General features: G+C 52.5%; 1 protein-coding gene across 1 annotated transcript in view; it reads left to right on the top strand.

Moving 5' to 3' along the window:
- The window catches only part of Cacna2d4 (calcium voltage-gated channel auxiliary subunit alpha2delta 4), a 108,430-nt gene extending 90,402 nt beyond the window's left edge, over positions 1 to 18,028 (top strand). The window contains exons 28-38 of the mRNA XM_046459834.2: positions 2,361 to 2,405; positions 2,642 to 2,704; positions 10,459 to 10,529; positions 10,965 to 11,040; positions 11,558 to 11,610; positions 11,851 to 11,903; positions 12,211 to 12,231; positions 14,686 to 14,803; positions 16,230 to 16,342; positions 16,526 to 16,608; positions 17,382 to 18,028. Coding sequence (XP_046315790.2) covers positions 2,361 to 2,405; positions 2,642 to 2,704; positions 10,459 to 10,529; positions 10,965 to 11,040; positions 11,558 to 11,610; positions 11,851 to 11,903; positions 12,211 to 12,231; positions 14,686 to 14,803; positions 16,230 to 16,342; positions 16,526 to 16,608; positions 17,382 to 17,486 — 801 coding nt within the window. The 3' untranslated portion in view covers positions 17,487 to 18,028. The remainder of the gene's footprint in view (positions 1 to 2,360; positions 2,406 to 2,641; positions 2,705 to 10,458; positions 10,530 to 10,964; positions 11,041 to 11,557; positions 11,611 to 11,850; positions 11,904 to 12,210; positions 12,232 to 14,685; positions 14,804 to 16,229; positions 16,343 to 16,525; positions 16,609 to 17,381) is intronic.
- Positions 18,029 to 22,139: the final 4,111 nt, after the last annotated feature.

Genomic DNA, 22,139 nt, shown 5'->3' with positions numbered 1-22,139 from the left:
CCCCAGTGCTCTCTCCCAGTGCAGACCATGGCACCTCTGCTGCCCCAGAGCCTCACAGCCCTGCCCACCCTGCGCTGTCCTCCTCCCTTCCAAGGCCCAGAACCACTGCTGTCTAGGCCCCTGAGAAGCCAGATGCCTGCTGGCCTTGCTCTCCACCTGCCCTCCCCTCTGCCCCACAGAGCACCTGGCCTCAGCCTCTCTGGGCTCCCCAGTCGGCCTTTACCCATTCCTCCTGTGTGAGGCTCCTCTTCTCCCCACTTACTGGCTACTGTGGCCCACCTTGGGCAAGTTTGGGGAGAGCCACCCAGGGACCCAGGGCCACATGGAGCCATCCCAGGAGGCTTCCAGCAATGCCACCAACCCTCTCCCCTCACCAAGCACAGGAGGCCTGTGGGCTGCAGGGGCCAAGGCCACCTTAGAAGAGCCTGCCCGCTGGCCTGGGCAGCTGCCAGCCAGCAAGGGTCTGCTTCTCAGTGCCACACACCTACCACACACACACCTACCACACACACACACCTACCAAACACACACACACCTACCACACACACACACCTACCACACACACACCTACCACACACACACCTACCACGCACACACACCTACCAAACACACACACACCTACCACACACACACACCTACCACACACACACCTACCAAACACACACACACCTACCACACACACACACCTACCACACACACACCTACCACACACACACCTACCACACACACACCTACCACGCACACACACCTACCACACACACACCTACCACGCACACACACCTACCAAACACACACACACCTACCACACACACACACCTACCACACACACACACCTACCACACACACACCTACCACACACACACCTACCACGCACACACCACCACACACACCACCACACACACACACACCTACCACACACACACCTACCACACACACATACCTACCAAACACACACACACCTACCACACACACGCACCTACCACACACACACCTACCACACACACACCTACCACGCACACACACCTACCAAACACACACACACCTACCACACACACACACCTACCACACACACACCGACCACACACACACACCTACCACACACACACACCTACCACACACACACCATCCTACGCACCACACACACACACCTACCACACACACACACCTACCTCACACACACCTACCACACACACACCTACCACGCACACACACCTACCAAACACACACACACCTACCACACACACACACCTACCACACACACACCTACCACACACACACCTACAACGCACACACACCTACCAAACACACACACACCTACTACACACACACACCTACCACACACACACCGACCACACACACACACCTACCACACACACACACCTACCACACACACACACCTACCACACACACACCGACCACACACACACACCTACCACACACACACACCTACCACACACACCTACCACACACACACACCTACCTCACACACACCTACCACACACACACCTACCACGCACACACACCTACCAAACACACACACACCTACCACACACACACACCTACCACACACACACCTACCACACACACACCTACAACGCACACACACCTACCAAACACACACACACCTACCACACACACACACCTACCACACACACACCGACCACACACACACACCTACCACACACACCTACCACACACACACCAACCACACACACACACCTACCACACACACACACCTACCACACACACACCATCCTACGCACCACACACACACACCTACCACACACACACACCTACCTCACACACACCTACCACACACACACTTACCACACACACACCGTCCTACGCACCACACACACACCACTCGTAGACCCTCTACATGCAATAAACACACCACACACAGCATGCACCACATGTATACCACACATGCATGCTCTCACACACCCCACACATGCCAAACGTACACCCTCCATATACAACACACATGCCACACACACACACACGGTATTGTACAGACACACATACGATGCATACATAGCACACGTATACCACACACAGCATGCTCATATACACACACACACGTAGACCCTCCACATAACACACGTACTGTATACACACACCTCACAATAAACACCATACATAGACATGCACACACACATGCACACACACACAAGTATCCTTTAGACACTTCTACCTCTCCCCATATAGCCACACACCACAAATGAACCATATACAATATTCACAAACATACCTACCATGCACACACACACGCACACCCACCACATATGTACAACACACACACACACACACACACACACACACAGCTGTTTGCCACTCGCAGTTTCTCTTCTTCCTTCCAGTGCAGTGCTATGGGTGAGCCATGCCCAAAGAGCTGCAGGGACAGTGTAAGTTCTTCCCAGGTGAAGAGGGTGGGGTGGGAGCTGTGGCCCTCCCCAGGTGCCCTCCATGGGCTGGCTTCCCTCGGTCCCGAGTGCCCTCCTTCCTTCCCGGCAGTGCTGGGCTTCAAAGGGGTAATCTTTTCATCCAACACCAAAGCCAGCCTTCCCAAACCCGAAGGACGGGCAGGAGGAGGAGGTCTGTGGCAGGGTCGGCCATGACCTCCCTTCCGGACTGCCCCCAGGACCTGGACTGCTTCGTCGTGGACAACAATGGCTTCATTCTGATCTCGGAGAGGTCGCAGGAGGTGGGTTGCTGGGGAGCTAGACCTGGGGAGAAAGGGCAGGAGGAAGAATCAAGACCACGAGTAGTCGCCTCAGCCCAAGAGAGGGCTATGGACCCTGCCTCTGAGGGAACTGGGGTGTAGGGTCTGAAGGGCACGGTTCTCCTGAGCCCAGAGTCAACACAGTGAGATTACAACCCTTGGAACACTTCCCACTCAGGTGGTCAGAGCAAATATTACTTCTTTATTTCATCTGTAGCTTACCTGGCCTCCATTGGTTAGGAGGGAAAGTGTTGCCACCACACAGGGATGAGACAGCTCATAAATAAACCCCTCGGGGCCTGCCGGGCGGCACTGCACCATGTTTTCTTTTTTTAGTTGTAGATGGACACAGTATCTTTATTTTATTTGTTTATTTTTTATGAGGCGATGAGGATCAAACCCAGGGCCTCACACGTGCTAGGTGAGCGCTCGACCACGGACCCACACCCCAGCCCATGCACCGTGTTTTCTGAGGGTCATCCATCCACAGTTCTAAGCAGCCCTCTGCTCACCATCTCAATCCCCCATCCCTCCTCCACCCTTTCCACCACCATGGCCCCAGAAGGACTGGGCCTCCCCACCCTGCATTCTTCTCCTTTCTGGACTTCCTTTCTAGAAAATTCTATTCTAGACATCAAACCGACCCTTAATTTGTTACAGGGGAAGCAAGGAAATGGGCGTGATCTTTTCTTGCCCAACAGCCTGTCTTGCACCCCTCAATCCTCCCTGTGGCCGTGGACCACTCCCTGGACCCTGCATGCGTTCACAAAGGCATATTTGCTGAGCCCCAAATTGGGTCCCCATATTAAATATTTATTTATTCAGGAATCAAACTGAAAAAGAAGCCTATTCAAACCTGAACCAAATCTGAATATATTCACCTGAAGTATTTCCTTGTACCAAGCCCAGAAGTATCCAAATGGCCTCTAACTGAACCTCAGTGGAAGGGATATGGTGTTTGGTTCAGCACGGGGTTTGCCACTTATTCAAAACATGATTTGGGCAAGCAACTTCCATTATCTGTGCCTCAGTTTCCCCCTCAGAAAAATCAGGGTAATGACTATGGTCCTCTTGAGCCTGACTCTGGGTGCTGGGTACTGGCAGAGCTGCAGGAATTGGAGATGTTGCTGACCCGGGTTAGGGCTGAGGCCATCTCTCTGCCCCTCGAGGCAGCGGTCTGGCCCCACTGGAAGGGGGCTTAAGCCCAAAGAAGGTGTCAGGATATGGCAGGAACCAGAGCCAGAACATCCGAAGGAGACTGAGAAAAGTGGCAACTGAGGAAGAGGAGAAGCCCAAGGGTCGTGGAATCTGATTCCTTAAGGATAGTTTTTAAATGGCCTTCAGCAGCAAGAGTAGTAGAGAGAAATGTGGTTTCCTTGGCTTTCCCCTGGCTGGGGTGGGGCTGGGCCCATGATAGGGATGCTTCGCAGGACCCCTGCTGCTCATTAGCCACTGAGGTCCCCTGGCCACCCCTCTGCCTGCCCTTCTTTCCCCTTTTCTTTTTCATGCCTCTTTTTGGCCACGGGGCTCTTCCCTAGCCTGAGCACCAGTCCATCTTAGTATTTCCCACTTGCTCTGACAGAAAAATGGGTGGTGACAGAAGTCGAAACCAAGTGGTTAGAACAAGGCTTGGGACCATCTGATGCCCTCAGTCATTCATGTTCTGCTCCCTGCTGCCTGGGCAATCCAGAGCGGCCGTGTAGGTTCTGTGGTACTGGCTTTCGAGGGCCCGAGGATCAAGCCTGGGCCTAAAGAGTTTCAGAGGGTGAAGCCAAGCTGGGACATTGGGATGGAAGGGTGGCAAGGAGAGGAGGGCCACGTCACAGAGACTGTGCTCGACCAGCGATGTTCTCTGTAAAGGGACAGATCGTTCACGTTTGGGGACCACTTAGCTCCGCTTGTGCAGGGAGACAGCAGCCACAGGCGGCACGTAACAAATGAATGTGGCGTTGTTCCAATAAAATCTTATCCTAGACACTGAAATTCAAATTTCACATAATTTCCATGTGTCATGAAATGTTATTAATCTTTTGATTTTTTAAGAACCATTGAAAATAAACCATTCTTAGATCAAGGACCCACATAAGCCAGCAGTGAGCCAAGTTTGCCCCTTGGGCCCTCATAGGCCAACCCCGGATCTAAAGGCTGCAGGGACCTCCCAGCTCGGCTCTGAAGAGGACACTGCCCAACCCTGGGGCCCACCTCAAGAGACGCTGGCAGGGGCAGAGACACCTCAGCTCACTTGCACAGCTGCTGTTCCCCCAAGGTTGTTAGCCTGAAGCCCTCTCAGCTCCGGGCCATGCAAGTCCCTCCACAGGGCAGCTTACACCACAGAGCAGCCCCTTTATTCAGAGCAGCGAGTGGATGAGCCTGATGGGGGGGGGGGGTTGCAACAGAGGAGCCACTGGCCTTTGAAACATGATCTCAGAGATGACATCTCATCACTTTCCCATCTTCCATTAGCTAGAAGTCAGTTGCTAAGTCCAGGGTACACTGAACCTCATGTACAGGCGCGACTACCAGGAAGCTGGGGTCACTGTGAACCATTTCAGAATCTTCCACCACAGACTCCTACCCCCTACCAAACCTGCCCCTACCCCCAAACACAAACAAGCCCCTCCTCAATTCACCCCCTCCTCCCCATTCCTCCCCGCTTATCCCTGGAACTCTGAGCACGGTTGGAAGACAGTGCATCAGTGGCTGGGAGCTTGCCTGAGGGCCCCACCCCAGACCCAGGGACTTGTTCAGGCAATCTGTGCTTTAAGGAGCTCACCAGGGAGTGATTCGGAGCGGGATTAGATTTCAGAAGCAGTGCCCAGGCAGCTGCGAGCTGCTGTGGCTGGGGCTTTTCGGCTGGCTGCTCCTGCCTTCCTGGCTGGGTAATGTGCCAGGAGTTTCAGGCTGCTCCTTGTCCCTGCCAAGGTGCATCAAGGGCTTGGGGAGCTAAGCCTGTTGCTGCGTTAGGCGCAAAAGTCCTTCCTAAAGTCCTGCCTAGCCCTTCCTCATCCTGGGTGCTCCTATCCCAGGGCAGCCATCTGCAGTCTGCCGACCAGCCCAGGGGAGTGACTTGAGGCTCTCTCCTGTTCCTGGTGGAGTTCCAGGCCAGCTATCAGTAGGCCTCTCCAGGCTCAGGGCTCATTCTTTTTTTAAAGGACCAGGACTGACAGGATTATAGCCCTCAATTTGGAGTCTAGAGACAGAGGCACATGACTGGGCCAGGGGAGTGCCAGGGGCTCTGTGAAGCATCATGATGCTTCCAGCGATCTGTCACCGGGGCCTGGAGACTCAGATTCCTATCATTTGTTTGCGAACAACACTCATCCACAGAGCTTTCAAAATGGTCCTCACAGGGCAACAAAGTCTAGACAATGGGATGCTTCATTCCAGCACCTTCCTCTGAGGGACCTGAATTCTCAGAGGCACTGTGCTGTCCTCCTTCCCTCCCTGGCACCTTCTGCCACCACAGATGTGCCTGTCCTGGGCCTGGGCTCCCCCTCTCCTTCCCTGTTCCACAGTCCCCCCCCACCGCCTCTGAGTCTTTGGGGCTCCCCTGTACTCAGCACCAGCCCCCACACGCCCCCCTACCCCCAGCTTCCCAAATGGCCCTGCCCCACTGAGTGCTTCAGAAGTAAAACCCTGCAACCTCCCGACTAGGCAGAGGCAGGCTCTCTGGTGACCCAAGGCAGTTATCAAGGGACTCTAAAGCTCAGCTCAGCTGCCAGGTGAGGAAGGGAGTGAAGGACAATAATCCCTGTGGAAGCCAGGCACAGTAGTTTCACATGCGGTGACACATCTGACCCTCACACCCCTTAAGAGGATACTTGTCCCCATTTTTGAAGAAGAAACTGAGGCTGTCCTGGGTATAAGGAGGACATGTGGCATTTTTTCCATTCTATCACTAGAGTTGAGACTACCCTTTCTCCCTGGGGACAGGGGACATATGAGCAACAGCCTCACACGACAGGGAGATTAGCCCAGGTCCAGGGGCAACCACCCAACCAGCAGGAATCTAATTAGTTCTGCTTCTTTGCTGCCTAGAGTCCATCTGCTTCCTGCTCCAGGTTCCTGGGTGGTACCTCAAAGGACCTCACCTCCCTCCCAGCCTCCCTCCCAGACTCACTGCAGACTTAAACTCAGGGAGCCCCAGGCCCTTTAGATGCATCAGCCCGTGGACTATGACTTATGCATGTGTTACCCCCCGGGAAAGAGACACCACTGGGCAGCCAGACCCCTCTACAGGGTTGTGCTGTGGGTGCAGCTCCATATTCCACCCAAAGTCCTGAATTGCAAGGTACCCAAAGTTGAAGTGGCACTAATTCACTCCAACAAAAATGAAAAGAGACCACCAGTTAGGAAGTGTGTTCCGCAGTCAAGAATAGCGTCCCCACTGCAGTGGCTTAGGCAAAGCACTGGTTGATTCTTCTCAGAAGACTCAATGAAGCTCCTAGCATGGCTTCCTGGAGTCCCCAGCTGTCCCCACCCTCAAGAGGACAACATTGCTAGGGAAGGTACTGTCTTCTAGTCCATTTCCCAGACAAAGGGGAGTATAACTGGGGGGTTGGGTCAGTGGGGGGGCGGTGCCTCTCTGCGGAGTCCTCTCCCTTTAAGTGGATTCCGGAAGTCCTTCTTGTGACTGCTCATGTTCCATTGGCCAGACCTCAGTGCAGGGGCTTCTGGGAAATGTAGTTCTTTTAGCTGAGCACATAGCTAGCATTGAAAGTCAGGCTACCTTACTAAATAAGGAGAAGAAAATGGACACCTTCTGCTGAATGACATATTCTGGGAAACAGAATTGTTTATTTGCAGAGGTGGATACATTTTTTCCAATGTCCAGGATACATTGGTCAGAGACCTGGCTTCTCAGAAAAAAATGTTTGAACAACTGGTTACTGATGAATAAGGCTAGAATTAGGAAAGAGACTAAGATAGGCTTGTAGTAATTTTGGCCAGCCTCATCAGGAGCCTGGTCTCCACCCCACTACCCTGTCCCAGGAAGCAGGAGACTCAGGTCATTCATTCATTCCCTCTCATTCCTTCAGCAAATATGGATAATAAACATAAAGCCCCTGCAGGCTGGGGAGGGAGGTCAGAGGTGGGTCTCTGCCCCTAGGATCTTGCTGTCCAGTGATGGAGGTTCGATGCATACACAATAACTAGAGTAGAAAAGAGCAAACCCAGCTGAGAGGACACTCAAGCTGGAGGGATCAGGAAGAACTTCAGCTGGCCTTACTGCTGGATCTTGAAGAGCAGCAGGATTTGGATGCCTCTTGCCTTCCCATGTGTTTGTCCCTGGCCTGGAACTCCCTTGATTCCTCTCTGCTGTCCCCTGCTTTATCCACTTCCTCTTCAGTGATGCCTGTCCCCGTCAGGCTTCCTAATCTGAACAAAAGGACACTCACTTGTTTATACCACCACCAGAGGCACTGGTCATCAGCTGTACTCTATGACAGCGAATGTGCCCTTGTCTGTCCAAACTGGTCTGTGCTCTTGGTTATTGTCCATTTCTTTCATTTTTGCATTGTACCCTCCTAATGAGTAAGCATCTTGTGACTGAAAGGTGGTCAGGCATTCAGGCCAAGAGACAGCAGAGCTCAGGCAAGTCTTTGCCTCCAGCTCTAGTTTTTCTCCTGTTTGCTTCTGTCATTAACCTGTCAGTTTCTGAGATCATGATTTTGGCATTCATTTTTAGTGGCTTGTATCATTACATGTTAATTTTATAAGTGAGTTATTTCCAAACAAAGAATACCATAGAAACTGGGTATGGCAGCACATACCTGTAGTCTCCCCAATTTGGGAGGCTGAGGCAGGAGGATTGCAAGTTCAAGACCAGCCAGGGTAACTTAATGAGACCCTGTCCCAAAATTTAAAAAAAAAAAAAATTAAATGGCTGGAACAGTAGCTCAGTGGGAGAGCACCCTGGCTTCAATACCCAGTACCAAAAAAAGAAAAAGAAAGAAAATAAAGAGAATAAAGAAAAAGAGGGGAAGAAGAAAGGAAGGAAGGAGGGAAGGAAGGAAGAAAGGCAGGCAAGCAGGCTGGCTGGCTGTAGGATGCAAGGGCTATATTTTCTTATTTATTTCCAATTTACAAAATGACATTCCCTGACCTTATCCCAGTTTTCAAAGTGGGCCCATTTGCAGGCTAAACATTAAGGGAGCATCCCTGAGGTTGTCATCCAATATGGCAGCAGCAACTCTTATTTGGAAGAGAATTTCTCTGCTGAGCTGGTGCACAGGAGCCCTGCATTCCCACTGACCTTTGTTTCCAATTAATCTTGTTCCTTAAGAAGGGTTACCGGAGGCTCCCCAGCTATGCAGCGCAGGCCCTGCCTGGGTTCCTGGACAGTACTGGCTCTCCTTGAGGTCAGCCAGGCCCGAGCCCCTCCATCTGTGCCAGGGTGGAGTTTCCTGGTATCGGAAGCCATAACACCTGTCACTGTTCTAGGTGTTTCATAGAGTGTGCTGGCTATGGAGGAAATTCCACAGAAGCAGGGACTCTAGGTGTGAAGGGGGTCCTGCCACGGCCTGGCCTGCTCTCCTCCTCACTTCTCGCCCCTCCTTCAGTTGACCCAGTTTTCTCCTCCAAGCCATCTCCTGTCACCTCCAGCCAAAGTGTGACCCCATGGAAGTGCTCCCCTCACAAAGGCCTGGGAAGGCCAGCCAGGCCCATGAGCCAAGAAAGCACTCTGCCAAGAACCTGATGTGGCCATGGGCTCAGGCTCCCACCTCCCTTCCCTGCCCAAGTTCCACACTGTGCCCAGGTACCAGGCACCGTGGGGAACTGAGAGACATGGACCCTGACCCCGAACAGTTTTCCATGCAATGGAGGCCTAAGACGACCGGATATACCCCAGGCAGGGTGACAACAGAACTAGGACATGCAGCCACATGTTGCTGAAGTGCTTCTCAGAGGAGGAAGAGAAGGAAAATTCCTTGATAAGAGGACTGAGAAAGGGTAATTGAGGCAGAGACAACGAACGGCCCATTGGGCACACCCACGTTCATGTAATGACAGCTGCCACTCACTGTGAGCCACCGTATGGCACACATTATTCCCAGTCTAAACCTGAATTCCAATCAAATCCAAGGCCAGCCACCAAGCTCTTTCCACCCTGCCATGCTGAGAAGAGCAGAATCCAGAGGCCAGAGAAGGCTGGAGCCAGGCACTGGGGGTGGGTTTGGAGGTCAGGGGCAAGCCTGGCTTCTCAACTAAAGCCCCGGGGCTTTGCTGCCCTGGGGGGTGCTGCGGGGCCACCATCATGGGTGCCCCCCAGACACGGTTGATTTGAAAGGAGAGAGGGAGAGGAGAGGGGAGGATCCCTCCCTCCCTTCTTTCCTTCCTAGATAATGGAGAGTGTGACAAAACCCAGGTTGTGTCTGAGGAGACTGTTCTGGCAGCACACTGGGGACTGGGAGAGGGCACAGTCAGGGTAAAGGGGGCAGCTCTGAGAGGACCAGGGTCAGGGTAGGCTGTGTCTATGGAGTCCAGAAATGAATGACAAGCTGGGTCCGGTGGCAGATTCCTGTAATCCCAGCAGCTTGGGAGGCTGAGGCAGGAGGATCCTGAGTTCAAAGCCAGCCTCAGCAACAGCGATGCACTAGGCAATTCAGTGAGGCCCTGTCTCTAAATAAATAAAATACAAACTAGGGCTGGGGATGTGGCTCAGTGGGCTTGCTCATCTGCTTGCTCTCTTTCTCTCCTCTCTCTCTCTCTCTCTCTCTCTCTCTCCCTCACAGACGGGAAGATTTCTGGGGGAGGTGGACGGCGCTGTCATGACCCAGCTGCTCAACATGGGGGTGTTCAACCAGTAAGTGGGGCACAGAGCCGATATTCAGCAAACCAGCCAGATCTCGGCACCTGAACTCCAAAACCCTCAGTGACAGCTCCAAAGAGTCCCAGAAGGAATTTTTCAGGATCCAGGGGCTCAACATGAGGCAGAGAGGGGGATATGGCCACGTGGACATTCCTAGGAGGGACCCTCCATCCCCAGCTCAGCACTAGAGGGAAAGCCATCCAGCTAAAGGAGCAAGCCACGGGCTGCTCTTTTCTTGCAGCCATTTAAAGTGCAAAGGCAGCGTTTCAGAACATGCCCAGTCCATGTCTGCTGTCCTAACTCAGGCACCGTCATGGATCCTGGTGAACGCAAGCTCTTCTACGACGATGCCCATCCCACCCCACCCCCAGCAGGGGCAGGGCGTGGCAGGGGTTCTTGGCCTCAGTCCACCTTGGTTCTGATTTTCAGGGTGACTATGTATGACTACCAGGCCATGTGCAAGCTTCCGGATCACCACCACAGCGCAGCCCAGCCCCTGGTCAGCGTGAGTGACCTTCTCTCCCCCACATGTACATCCTCTGCCTTGTCCTCCAAAGAGGTCACCTGGACACTTCCCACCCAGCTGCAAGCCATCAGGCCCCAGGGCTAACTCTTTATTTTTCCCCCTTTTGCTACCAGGGATTGGACCCAAGGGTCCTTACCCACTGAGCTACGTCCCCAGCCTTTTTTATATATTTTATTTAGAGACAGTGTCTGTCCCCCACCTCAATGCCCAGTGCTCCACAAAAATCTTCAGGGATCCTTGGTGAACAAGCCCATCAGGGTGAGACTTGACCAGCCTTATGGAAAGCCACTTCTAACCCTGCCAGAGATGTCTGACCCACAAAGGCAATGCCCACCTAAGTCAGCTTTGTGATGCTTCCTCTGCAAGGAGGGGAGGGGGTGTCGGTCAGGAGGGTGCTGAGGCAGCCGCCGATCTGGTCCAAGGGCAGCTGAGAGGAGCAAGTGCTCTCCCCTTGGACCTGCTGCAAAAGGTGTGTCCTTTCTCTCCCCGACTCCAGCCAATCTCTGCCCTGCTGATGGCAACCAAGTGGCTGATGAGTGAGCTCTTGCTGTGAGTGGGGCTTGAGGTGGGGGCTGGGAGAGGCCTTCATGTGCGTGTAGCTCATGTGGGAATCCTTTGAGCAAGAGGCTGCTGAGGAGGTGAAGGAGGGCGGGGCCCCGGGTGTGTATGGCATCCCCTCACTAAGGCTGCTCCTAGCAGGACCTCTGTTCACCCAGAGAGCTCCAGCCCTCTTAGGGACCAGGAGGGGAGGGTGGGTAGGTCCCCAAGACTCAGTTTTGTGTCTGGCAGGCTCCTGCTGGAGTGGAGTGCCTGGGGCTCCTGGCATGACAGAGTGGCAGAGGGTGAGTACCGGGACAGGACGGCGTAGCAGGTGGGTTTTGGTCAGCTCATTGGACGCCTTTGGCCGTGGGTGGGTGAGAGGGCGGCGCGGCTCTAAGGCATTCGTCATTCATCATTTCATCTTGCCTGGCCTTCTCTCATCGTCTCCCCTCACTCCTGGGTCCCTCACCTCTCTGTGGGACACCACATCATCTTGGGACACCACCCCTCCATGTGACATCACACCACCCTGTGATATCCTGCCCTCGTGTGACGTCATGCCATGTGCTGTGCCATGTCCACCCTGTGCCGGGCCCATACCCTGGACAGCCAAAACTGTCTTCCATCACTGTAAGTAGCATCATCTGGGCAGATCCTGGCGGCCACTTGGGCTGGGGAGCGGAGAAGGGCCTGCCCTCAACCCTACACCCCAGGAACCATCCCAAGAAGGGCTGAGTGCTCTTCATCCTGGGACACCCCTGACTCGGGGACCCCAAGTCCCTTATCCAGTTTCAGGCACCATTCCTGGGGACCCAGATCTCATCCCACAGAGCATGGTCCTGCTGCAGGGAACATAAGAGACTCCAGGAGGAGAAGAGGGTGTGGTCCAGTGGCCCTGACCAAGTGCAGCTGGGTGGCCACCAGGTCTCCCCAGGCACTCCAGCCCAGGGTCCATCAGCCTCAGCAGTGCTCTGGGTTCCAGAGAGTGGTCACCAGGAGGCCCTGAGGATGACACCCTTCCCATGACCTTGTGTCTGAGGACAGAGTCCCCCAGAGGCAGTGGCATGGTGAGAGGGTCCTGACAGAGTGAGGAAGAGCTTCTCTCACCTGGTGTGAGGCTCGCTCACCACGGCCCAGGAGAGGAGGAGCCCAGCTTGAATGTGAGAGCAGACAGATGTGCTGTCCCTCGGGGGGCTCAGAGCTCCCCCGACCACACAAGGCCACCTCCTGTTAGCAGGATTCGCTCCACTTGTCCATGTTAAAAGGACCTTTTCCAGGGGGCTCTGGAACTTCCCTGTTGCCTGGGCAGCTCCTCAGCCCGGCCCCGTCTGTTTCTCAACGTTAAGCTTCGTGATAAGGAACAGTGTCCGTGGCTGTCCTCTCTGGTTTGCTCCTCCCTCTCCCTTTCCTGCTGCCCGCTGGGGCTGGCTGCCTCTGGCCCAGGAGATGACCTCTGACCTGGGGTCACATTTCCACGTTCCCTGCCATGTTTCCAGGCCGCTTTAGGAGGCCTCAGGCACACTCATAACAGGACTGCTCTGGGGACAGTCACTTGACATTGGTGACAGGAGCCAGGAACCATGTATCACAGCCCATTTAGAAACGGCTCCCTCTTCTCTCTGCCAAGAACAGAGGACCTCATTATGGGGTGGGGATGCAACCTCTGTCATCTGGCAAGCTGAGGACGGTCCCTTCCTTTGCTTGCTCAGAGCTTCACTTCTTCAGGACAGCTTTTCCTGGAACCTAAGGCCCCAGCCCGGAGTAATGTGACCTTGGGGAAGCCGCCCCGTCCTATTATTGTTGTGGCTGTGAGCAGTGTTATCACTGACACGCTTCACCCACCAAAGTGGCTCAGGTGACAGGCAGACAGGCCCAGCGCTGAGTCAGTACCCCACAGGAGGAGAAGAGTCAGGTCCAGAGACTTCCAGGGCCACCCAGCTCCCTCCTTGGAGGTTCAGCTCAGAAAGGAGCCTGAGCGGATGTTTCCGGTCCCTGAGGACTCTTCTCCTTGCCGACTGGCTTCAAAGTCTGGAGGAAACTTCTGGGTCCAGGAGTTAGGGAGACCAACGGCCCTCCTGCTAACCCTTAGTAGGAGCCCCTGTCCCAGCTCCACCTGTGTCCACCCACCTGCCCCACCTATTTCACCCCTAGTCTGAGAAGCAAAGGAAATGCCTGTGACAGAGAAATAGGAGTGCTGCTTCCAGCTCTGGGCCTGCGCAGGCCTGCTGTGCTCTCCCCTCCTCTGCAGGAGCTGCCTAGTCTCCAGGGCCCCTGTCTTGTCTTAGTGAACTAAGGGGCTTCACACTCAACTGATATCCACCAAGGAGCCCCAATATCCAGGAGCTGGGCCTCCAGGCTCAGGTGGCCTTGGGTGCAGAGATCTGTCCCTCCCTTTACTGCTCAGTAGCAGGAGCTGGGGCCTGGTAGCAGGGGTGGGCCGGCAGGGCCTGGCCTGTCTAGGGGCTGTCCTTGCATGGCGTTTTAGCTACCTGAGAGTTGGACACAGGTGTGTCCACAAGGGAGGGGTCAGGTCTCAGAATGAAGGGACCACAATCCACCCACCAAGCCACCCCTCCTGCTTCACCTCGCCTCGTGAAGGAGGGTGGGCCCCGGGTGTGTATGGCATCCCCTCACTAAGGCTGCTCCTAGCAGGACCTCTGCTCACCCAGGGCCCTCCAGCAGGGACGAGGGACGGTGCCTGGAGGGGAGAGGATGCAAAACAGGGGTGCACCAGGTCCCTCTCAGGAACCTTTGAGATGGGGCACTTCTCACCCCCAGCTTATGATGAGGATGTAGGCCTCCAAAGAGAGAATATGGCTTCCTCAAGGTCAGGAGCTAGTGTGACACTCATACCCGAGTTCCACGGTCCCCGACACCCAGGCTGCTTCAATTATTCTCCGTTCTCCCCACCTCCCCGTCCTGCACAGTCCCAAGACCTTTCTATCAAGAGAGCATCTGCAATGGACCAGGAGTAGGGGCTCACCGTGGTTGAAGTGTTGAGGCCTCTGCAGCCACCCATGAGGTGTTAAGGCCCTCAGGAGGCTGTGGGGCCCTTCCTCACAGAGGCACCTCTGTCCACTGCAGCCCACAAGCATAAGAAGCAGGAGCTGCTGCATCCCTGCGACACAGAGTACCCCGTGTTTGTGCACCAGACAGCCATCCAGGAGACCAACGGCATCATCCAGTGTGGGGCCTGCCAGAAGTAAGACCCCCTGGGCAGCTTGACCTGTCCCCAGCTCCCACTCCTGGCAAGATAGCCCCCAGCCTGAGGCCCCACAGCCAGGATTCCACAGCCTCCCTCAGTGACCTCTGCAATCTTCATCCCTTACGCTGAGGCACAGGTCAGCCCACAGCGGGGCCATGCACTCAACGCCACAGATCTGAAAAAAGAAGCAACACAAATAAACCTAGGTCTGCCCTAGAATATGTCTTTGCAGAGAAGAGGGTCCTAGACCGGCCTTCCCACTGCTGTCCCTGTCTGTGGTGTGTCCTACCCCCAGGCCAGAGCCTCCGGGCAGGAGCCCCTCAGTCTTGCTCCAGGGTCAAGACCCCTAGATCCCACCAGCCCTGGCCCAAGAAGGCAGGGAGGCCACCAGAGGGTGGGTTTTCTGTTCCCAAACCTCAGAGGACACCCCCACACACCCCCAGGGATTTCTGCCCTGGGCCAGAGGAATGGCCTCCTCCAGGCTGTGAAAGCTAGACTTCCTGTTCCCCAGGGACCGCCCAGCTGTCCCTTAGACAGCCAGACCCAAGCTAACTATTGTAGTGTAAAGCCTCGTATGTTGGCCTCTGACAACTTCAGTTTCCATCTCTTCCTACTACGTAATGTTAGGCAAGATTTTGACCACACAAAGCAGTTTTCTTGGAACAATTTCTGTTTTGTGCATTTATCTCAAAGCTTTGCTGTAGGGACAGAGTCGATGGGGATATGTAAAGCAAGTGCTTTCCAGTAGACAGACTTGAGTTTAAAAACTGGCTCTGCTACACCCTCGCTGTGAAACCTTGGGAAAATCACTTCTCCTAGGCTCCATTTTGTCCTCTACCACACAGGGCCATATAAACCTCACAGAGTGCTGTGAAGGCTAAGCGTATACATATGTGTATATACGCATACAGATGTGTCTGTATGACATCACCGGCCCCTAGGAAACGCTCAGTGAATGGCAGTTGTCCTTGTTATGTAACGCCCTGGGACCTTGTGCCTACCTGGCTTTCCCAGTCATTCCCCTCTGTCCTCAGACCTCCTGAGCTGTGCGGTGGCATTGTGCCACCTAGTGGCCCATCCTTGCACTGCACTTCCCCATATACCCCAAGCAAGAGTAGCCCTACAGCCCAATCTGTTCAGGAGCATCCTAGTGTCCCTGCAAACATTAACAACTCCTTCCTCACCTTCTCCATCTTCTAGGAAAGGACAGATGTAACTTTGAAAGCTATGGTAAAGTAAGTCAGTAGGGCTGGGTCATTGGTCCCGGGCTATTCCGCCCAGGATCCAACATGCGTTTCTGCCCCTTCCCCTGTGCCCCTACTTTCACACTCCGAGCCTCCAGTTCTCTCCTCAGAGACCTTCTCATGGTGGCTGCCGTGCCTGCCTGGGGAAGCCCTTGACCTCCGCCCCCTCTTTGCTGCAGGATATTTGTGATGCAGCAGATTCCCAAGACCAACCTGCTCCTGCTGGTGACAGATCCCACCTGTGACTGCAGTGTCTTCCCACCAGTCCTGCAGAAGGCCACAGAAGTCAAATATATCCTTCCCATTCTCCAGGATACGTGGGATGGGGAGGGTGGGCTCAGATGTCACTGAGGGCTCAGATTTTGAGGGCTGAGGCCAGCCTTCCTTCCTCCCCTATCCTTGGAAGCTGGGCCCACCAGGGGCAGGTTTTTCTAGGGGTTCAGAGTGGTTGACCTTGACCTTGTGAGTTCTATACATAATGCCTCTGTCAAGTGTAACAGGATGCGCTCTCAGAAGCCCCGCCGGAGACCAGATTCCTGCCATGCCTTTCATCCAGAGGTGCGAGGCTGGGTGGGCTGTGGCATGGGTTTTGGTCTTTGTCCCACATTCTCTGCCAAGTGTGTGTGCTCTTGTAGATGCCAGCATATCTGGACACTGATGAATACAACCGTACACGTGCATCTCACTGGGAAGTGTTCATACCTGTGCATTCATATTTATATCATGTGAAATGGGGACACAACAAGGGGTCTTTGTACAGTTCCTGGCACAGAACTCCTAAAACCCCTGTAACTTCCTGGGTGACATGAGTGAGAAGGACATCTTTTGTTACCACACTTGGCCTAAGTCCCTGGGTTCCTGACACAATGCTTCTAAGACCTTTGGAATAAGAGTGATTTGTGTTCTAATGAGATGACTGGTGTCTGGGACCCGTAGGTCCTGCATGGGGCCTGGTCACCAGAAAGACCAAGGCATATTAGAGAGTTGGGACTTCAGCCGCATCCCCTGACTTCTGGGCAAGGGATGGGGATTGGAGATGGAGTTGCCACCAGTGGCCAATGACTTCATCGATTATGCTACATAAGGAACCCACCATGAAACCCCTAAGCAACAGGGTCGGGAGACCTGATCTCAGCTTCCAGTGAGTGTGCAGCCTCTACTTTTCCCCTGAAAGGTCTAAGAAAGATGGCGGCTTTACTTTCTGAAACTTCCTTCTCTCTCAGGATTTGAGTCCCTTTCGTCCCAGAGACCCCTGCCCACCCTTGCCCCTCTGGATGGGAAGGTGCCTCTGCTGTAGATACCGCCCTTTCACCTCTGCTCTGGGTTCACAGGAGAACGCTCAGGACTGTGGCGGCGCCTCGGACACGTCAGCCTGGCTCCCCCTGCTCCTGCTGCCTCTGGGTGCCTGGGTGCTGCCACTTCAGCTTCTGCGGTGACACTCACTGCAAGGGGAACCTTCCAGAGACATTCTAAGAAGTTAGCCTCTGGTGTGGGATGCAGTTCACTACAGATGGATTACCTCCGGGGCCTGTGCTCATCCTGGGCTAATGGTCCCTGCTTCCAGAGATTGCTGGAAGAACAAGAGAACAAAGCCCCAGATGCCATTTTCCAAAGACCCTCCAGGGTGCCTGGTACCGTTCACCCAGGCTCTGTGGACATCCTGCTATGCTTCGTCTCTTCTCTTCAGGAGTCCAGCATGAGCCAGACTTAGACCAAGACAAAAGAGTTAGTTCCACCTATTCTGCAGATCAGACCTGTTTCTAATGAAGCAGGCTGATCTTCAGAACCCACGGACCTACAGGTGCTGAGCAGGAGGAGCCGAGTAAGGCCAAGGGCAGGGAGGAGACTGAGGCAAGAGCATGCCTGGCTGAAACAGGAGGATGGAGCATTTCCTAGATGCTGCTAGGGTGTGTGTGTGTGTGTGTGTGTGTGTGTGTGTGTGTGTGTGAGGGAGGGAGAGAGAGAGAGAGAGAGAGAGAGAGAGAGAGAGAGAGAGAGAGAGAGAGAGAAATAGTAAAAAGAAAGACCAAGAACAGGATAGGAATATGTATCAAACCCTTTTAGGAAACTATCAACATGCCTGTGTGTGATGTCTTCAGACTGTTGCTGCTGAAGAACTTCTGAAAAATTTGTTTGCTTGTTTGTTTCTTTTTAAAAATTCCTAGCTAAAGGAAATTTTGCATCTAATAAAAAGTCAGGCTGGACGCAGAGCCACATGCCTGTAATCCTAGCAGCTTGGGAGGATGAGGCAGGAGGATTGCAAACTCGAGACCAAACTCAGCAACTTAGCAAGGCCCTAAAGACTCAGAGAGACTCTGCCTCAAAATAAAACATTTAAAAAGGGGTTGGGGATGTGATTCTGTGGTAAAGTGCCCCTGTATTCAATTCCAGGTACAAATAAAGTAAAATAAAACAGGCTGAGCTCTGCAGCTGCTGCATGGGACAATTATGTACTTGCAGGTGTGGAGGCAGGAATTGGGGCCACCAAACTGAGGTCTCAGTGTGACCCACAGACCTTCACAGAGGCATGGTGAGATATCTCCTGAGCATCAACTCCAGACTCCCCAAGAGGTCCAGGTCCTGGTCATGGGCATCTGCTGGCCAGGGATCTACAAAAAAAAAAAAAAATTACTTGATTTTGTCCCAAATCCTTGAAGGTGGAACTTTGGGGAACATTTCAGTGTACAAAGCAGAGTCCACTGGTAAGGCAGCTGCATCTGGAAACACCCCTCACACACAGTTATACACACATCTCCCCAGGGTCCCGACATCTTGGAGCTTCCTCTACTCCAAATCTGAATCCCAAGAGGCAGCAGACTTTGTTGTTGTTGTTGTTTTAATATTTTTTAGTTGTAAATGGACACAACACTTTTATTTTATTTATTTACTTTTATGTGGTGCTGAGGATTGAACCCAGTGCCCCGTACGTGTGAGGCAAGTGCTCTGCTGCTGAGCCACAACCCCAGCCCAAGGCAGCAGACTTTGTTATAGGAGCAATAATATGAGCAGAACCCATGTAGAAATTCTGGGGTGCCTCAGATCCTTGAAGTTAAAACAATCTCAGATGAGAAGGCCCGGCCCAGCCCCACAAGAATTGGTGTGGCTTACACACAGGAACTCAGAGGTCACTTCTTCTCTATCCTACACAACCCTCTGCTGGCCCAGTTTCCCACCAGCAAACAGCTCCAATTTCCCTCTAAGGCAGGCCAACTCCATGTGTTCATTAGAACATTTGAAAGTGCCTTACATTATAGACTGTCACAGTGTTACTCTGCCATTTAAGTCACACCAATCCTGTGAGGAAGGGATCAATTTCCCATTTATAGCTAAAGACACTGACGTTTGCAGAAGACAGTTTAAGTGGCAGGAAAGTATTAGCAATGGTTACAATTTACATGTACCAGGAAAATAACATGCATTTACTCATATACTCCTTGCAGCAACCCTTTGAAGTCGGTAATATGTTTACCCCATCTTATAGACGAGGAACTGGGGTTTAGAGAGCTGAAAACTGGCTCCAAATTATTGGAAGATCAAATGTAATACACTCATGTAATTTGCCTAAAATTGCCTAGGCAGTTAACTATGATTATCAACTACGTTTTTCTTGGAGGTGGGGACAAAGAAATTACATCCTGGAAACCAGGAATAATGGCCAAAGGTCATAGGTGCCCACCTGGCCCATGTGGGCTAGGAACAGCAGGGAGCCCTCTCCCCCACCATGGCGATGCCATAGCTGAGTGCCTCCCTACATCATGAAGACCTAACTGTGGCAGGCGTGGCAGGATGAGCATCTCCTGACTTCTGTGCCAGCCACTCCCTGCTGTGGCCCATGACCACAGACACCGCCTCCAGCCTCTCTCCAGGACAGTGTTGTCCAGTGCTGTCTTCAGAAGGGCTTGTCTTCCCACCCAACCAGGGAAAGTATTTTCAGGCAAATTTATCAACTATCTTGGCAACAGAGTGAAAAACGCAAGCAGAAGGAGTGCTGGCCTTCCTCGGGGTCCCTCGTCTCTATACAGCCAAGGGTGGCCTGTGAGATCTGGAACCCTCTCCGAACCCGTGAAATCATTTCTGATTAACCAGCACTGCTCTTCTATAGACGCCTCTGAAGGTCAGGGCTATTCTTCCTCTTTCCACATTTAACAGAACCATGAAGGGACAGCAGGTGGCAGTCTGGCTCACACAGCAGAACCATCAACTTGACTTCAGAGGAGCAAAGTTGGCACCTCAGTCATTTAGTAAACAGGGGTACAAAATCTTGGCATCTCTTGTCAGTGCTGTACACCTTTGTTCGGCTGAGAAGAGCTCAAGGCTGCTGTCAGACTCCCCTTCCTCAGTACCACAAATACACTGACTACTAAATCCACCTAACAAGTGTGTGTGTGTGTGTGTGTGTGTGTTTTAATAACAGGGCTTTCAATAAAACACTTCAACAACCACTTTGGGATGCCAAGTGAAGTTTTGATTCGGGAAGGTTAAGGGAGTGGCATATCTTTAGGTCAAGAAAATTCTAGCACTGTGTATGCATGTACGGACATATAAGTATGGGGGTGGCTGGGGCTCAAAGACCACAAAAGGAAGGATTGGAGCAAGGGTTTGGCAGAATCACCGTGGGGAATGAATGTTATCACTAAGAGCAGCAGCATCTCAGTGAAGGATGCAAAGGATACATCATCAGTTCTCTTGAAAGGTGAGAAAACAGAGGCTAGGGAAGTAAAGACTTCTTGCCCACGAGACATGGCAAATGGCAGAACAGGGACTAAGCCTGCCACTGTTCATCCCTAGGCTAGCATGATGGGGCAATGGCAGGGTACAGTCCAAAGCTACTTGAGCATGCAGTCTAATTCCCAGCCCCATGATTCCCACTCCCAGATCCAGACCATGCCAAGCAGCAGCAAAGAATGAACCACACTAGCCTTGTTTTCAAGCCAAACAGTTAAGGGCAGAAAGCTCAGAAGATCAAGTGCTAACATGATTTTGCTCACGCATAAGTTAGGGCAAAGAAAAAGAAGGGGGCAGGGGTGTGGCGAAAAAGTTTCTCATGAAAATTGAACAGATATCAGTAGAAGAAAGGGACCAGGGAAGGATAAGGGCTTGTAAAGGGGAAATATCAGGTAACAATATTGGCTAAATTCTAGCGCTATGTCTGCATGTACGGAGTGTAACAATGAATGCCATCATTATGTACAATCATGATGCACCAATAAAAAATAGAAAAAAACAGTTGAAGGCATGGAAGTGGTGAGTGAACAGCCTATGCCCCTTGTGCCCCATGTGGGAATAAGGAAATGCAATATACTGCATAAAACGGTGCAAAGTATTTAAGAAAAGGATGTTTCCAGGGTAAGTTTGAAGGAACATTGCCCACGGGCTTCTCTCGGGCACTCAGAGCCCTGGCACTCCATCAAATCAAAATTCAGATTTGTCCTCATCTATCTACAAATGCACAGGACATCACCTGAGAAATGGAAAGCACACAGACAGCCAGAGACCAGGAAAAACCAAAGCAGGCTTTCTGTGGGCCTGTTTAGTTTTTGTCAGGAATCGAACACAGTCCCGACCTACATCTGGATAACACACGGGAAAACCTTAAGTTGTAACTAGACTCTATAAGTGAGAATTCAACATGAAAATAACCAAGTACTGGAAATTCTCCAACAAATACTAATTTACCTAAGGCAAGAAGGTTGAGATTTCCTAACCTTAAATGAGATCAGGTTAACCAACCCCCAAACCTTCAATATACCTGTTTTAACAGTTTGTCTGATATAACAGATTCAACTGCAGACAAGAGACAATTTTCTCCTTAAAATTTTCCTTCACTTTTTCTCTGGTGAACACTTCTGGCATCAGTCAGAAAAACTTCGTAGGTTTCAGGTTCCTCAAGTATAAAATGAGCATGACTAGCCCATAGGGTTGTTAGAGGGTTTAGATTGAAAAGGGCCCCCAAAGGTCGATTGCTAGACTTGGTCTCCAGGGATGGTAGAAAATAAAAATGGGGCCTAGTTGGAAGAGGTGCGTCTCTGAAGGGTATATTCTGTCCCTCTCTGCTTTGTTTCACTACACCTCCCCACCAGGATGCTCTG

This window comes from Marmota monax, unplaced genomic scaffold (assembly GCF_021218885.2).
Source record: "Marmota monax isolate L192 unplaced genomic scaffold, Marmota_monax_Labrador192_F-V1.1 WCK01_AAM20220418_F8-fsc00163, whole genome shotgun sequence".
Classification (NCBI taxonomy): Eukaryota; Metazoa; Chordata; class Mammalia; order Rodentia; family Sciuridae; genus Marmota; species Marmota monax.
Note: the sequence above shows the minus strand (reverse complement) of the source record. Positions and strands in the feature narration are given on the sequence as shown.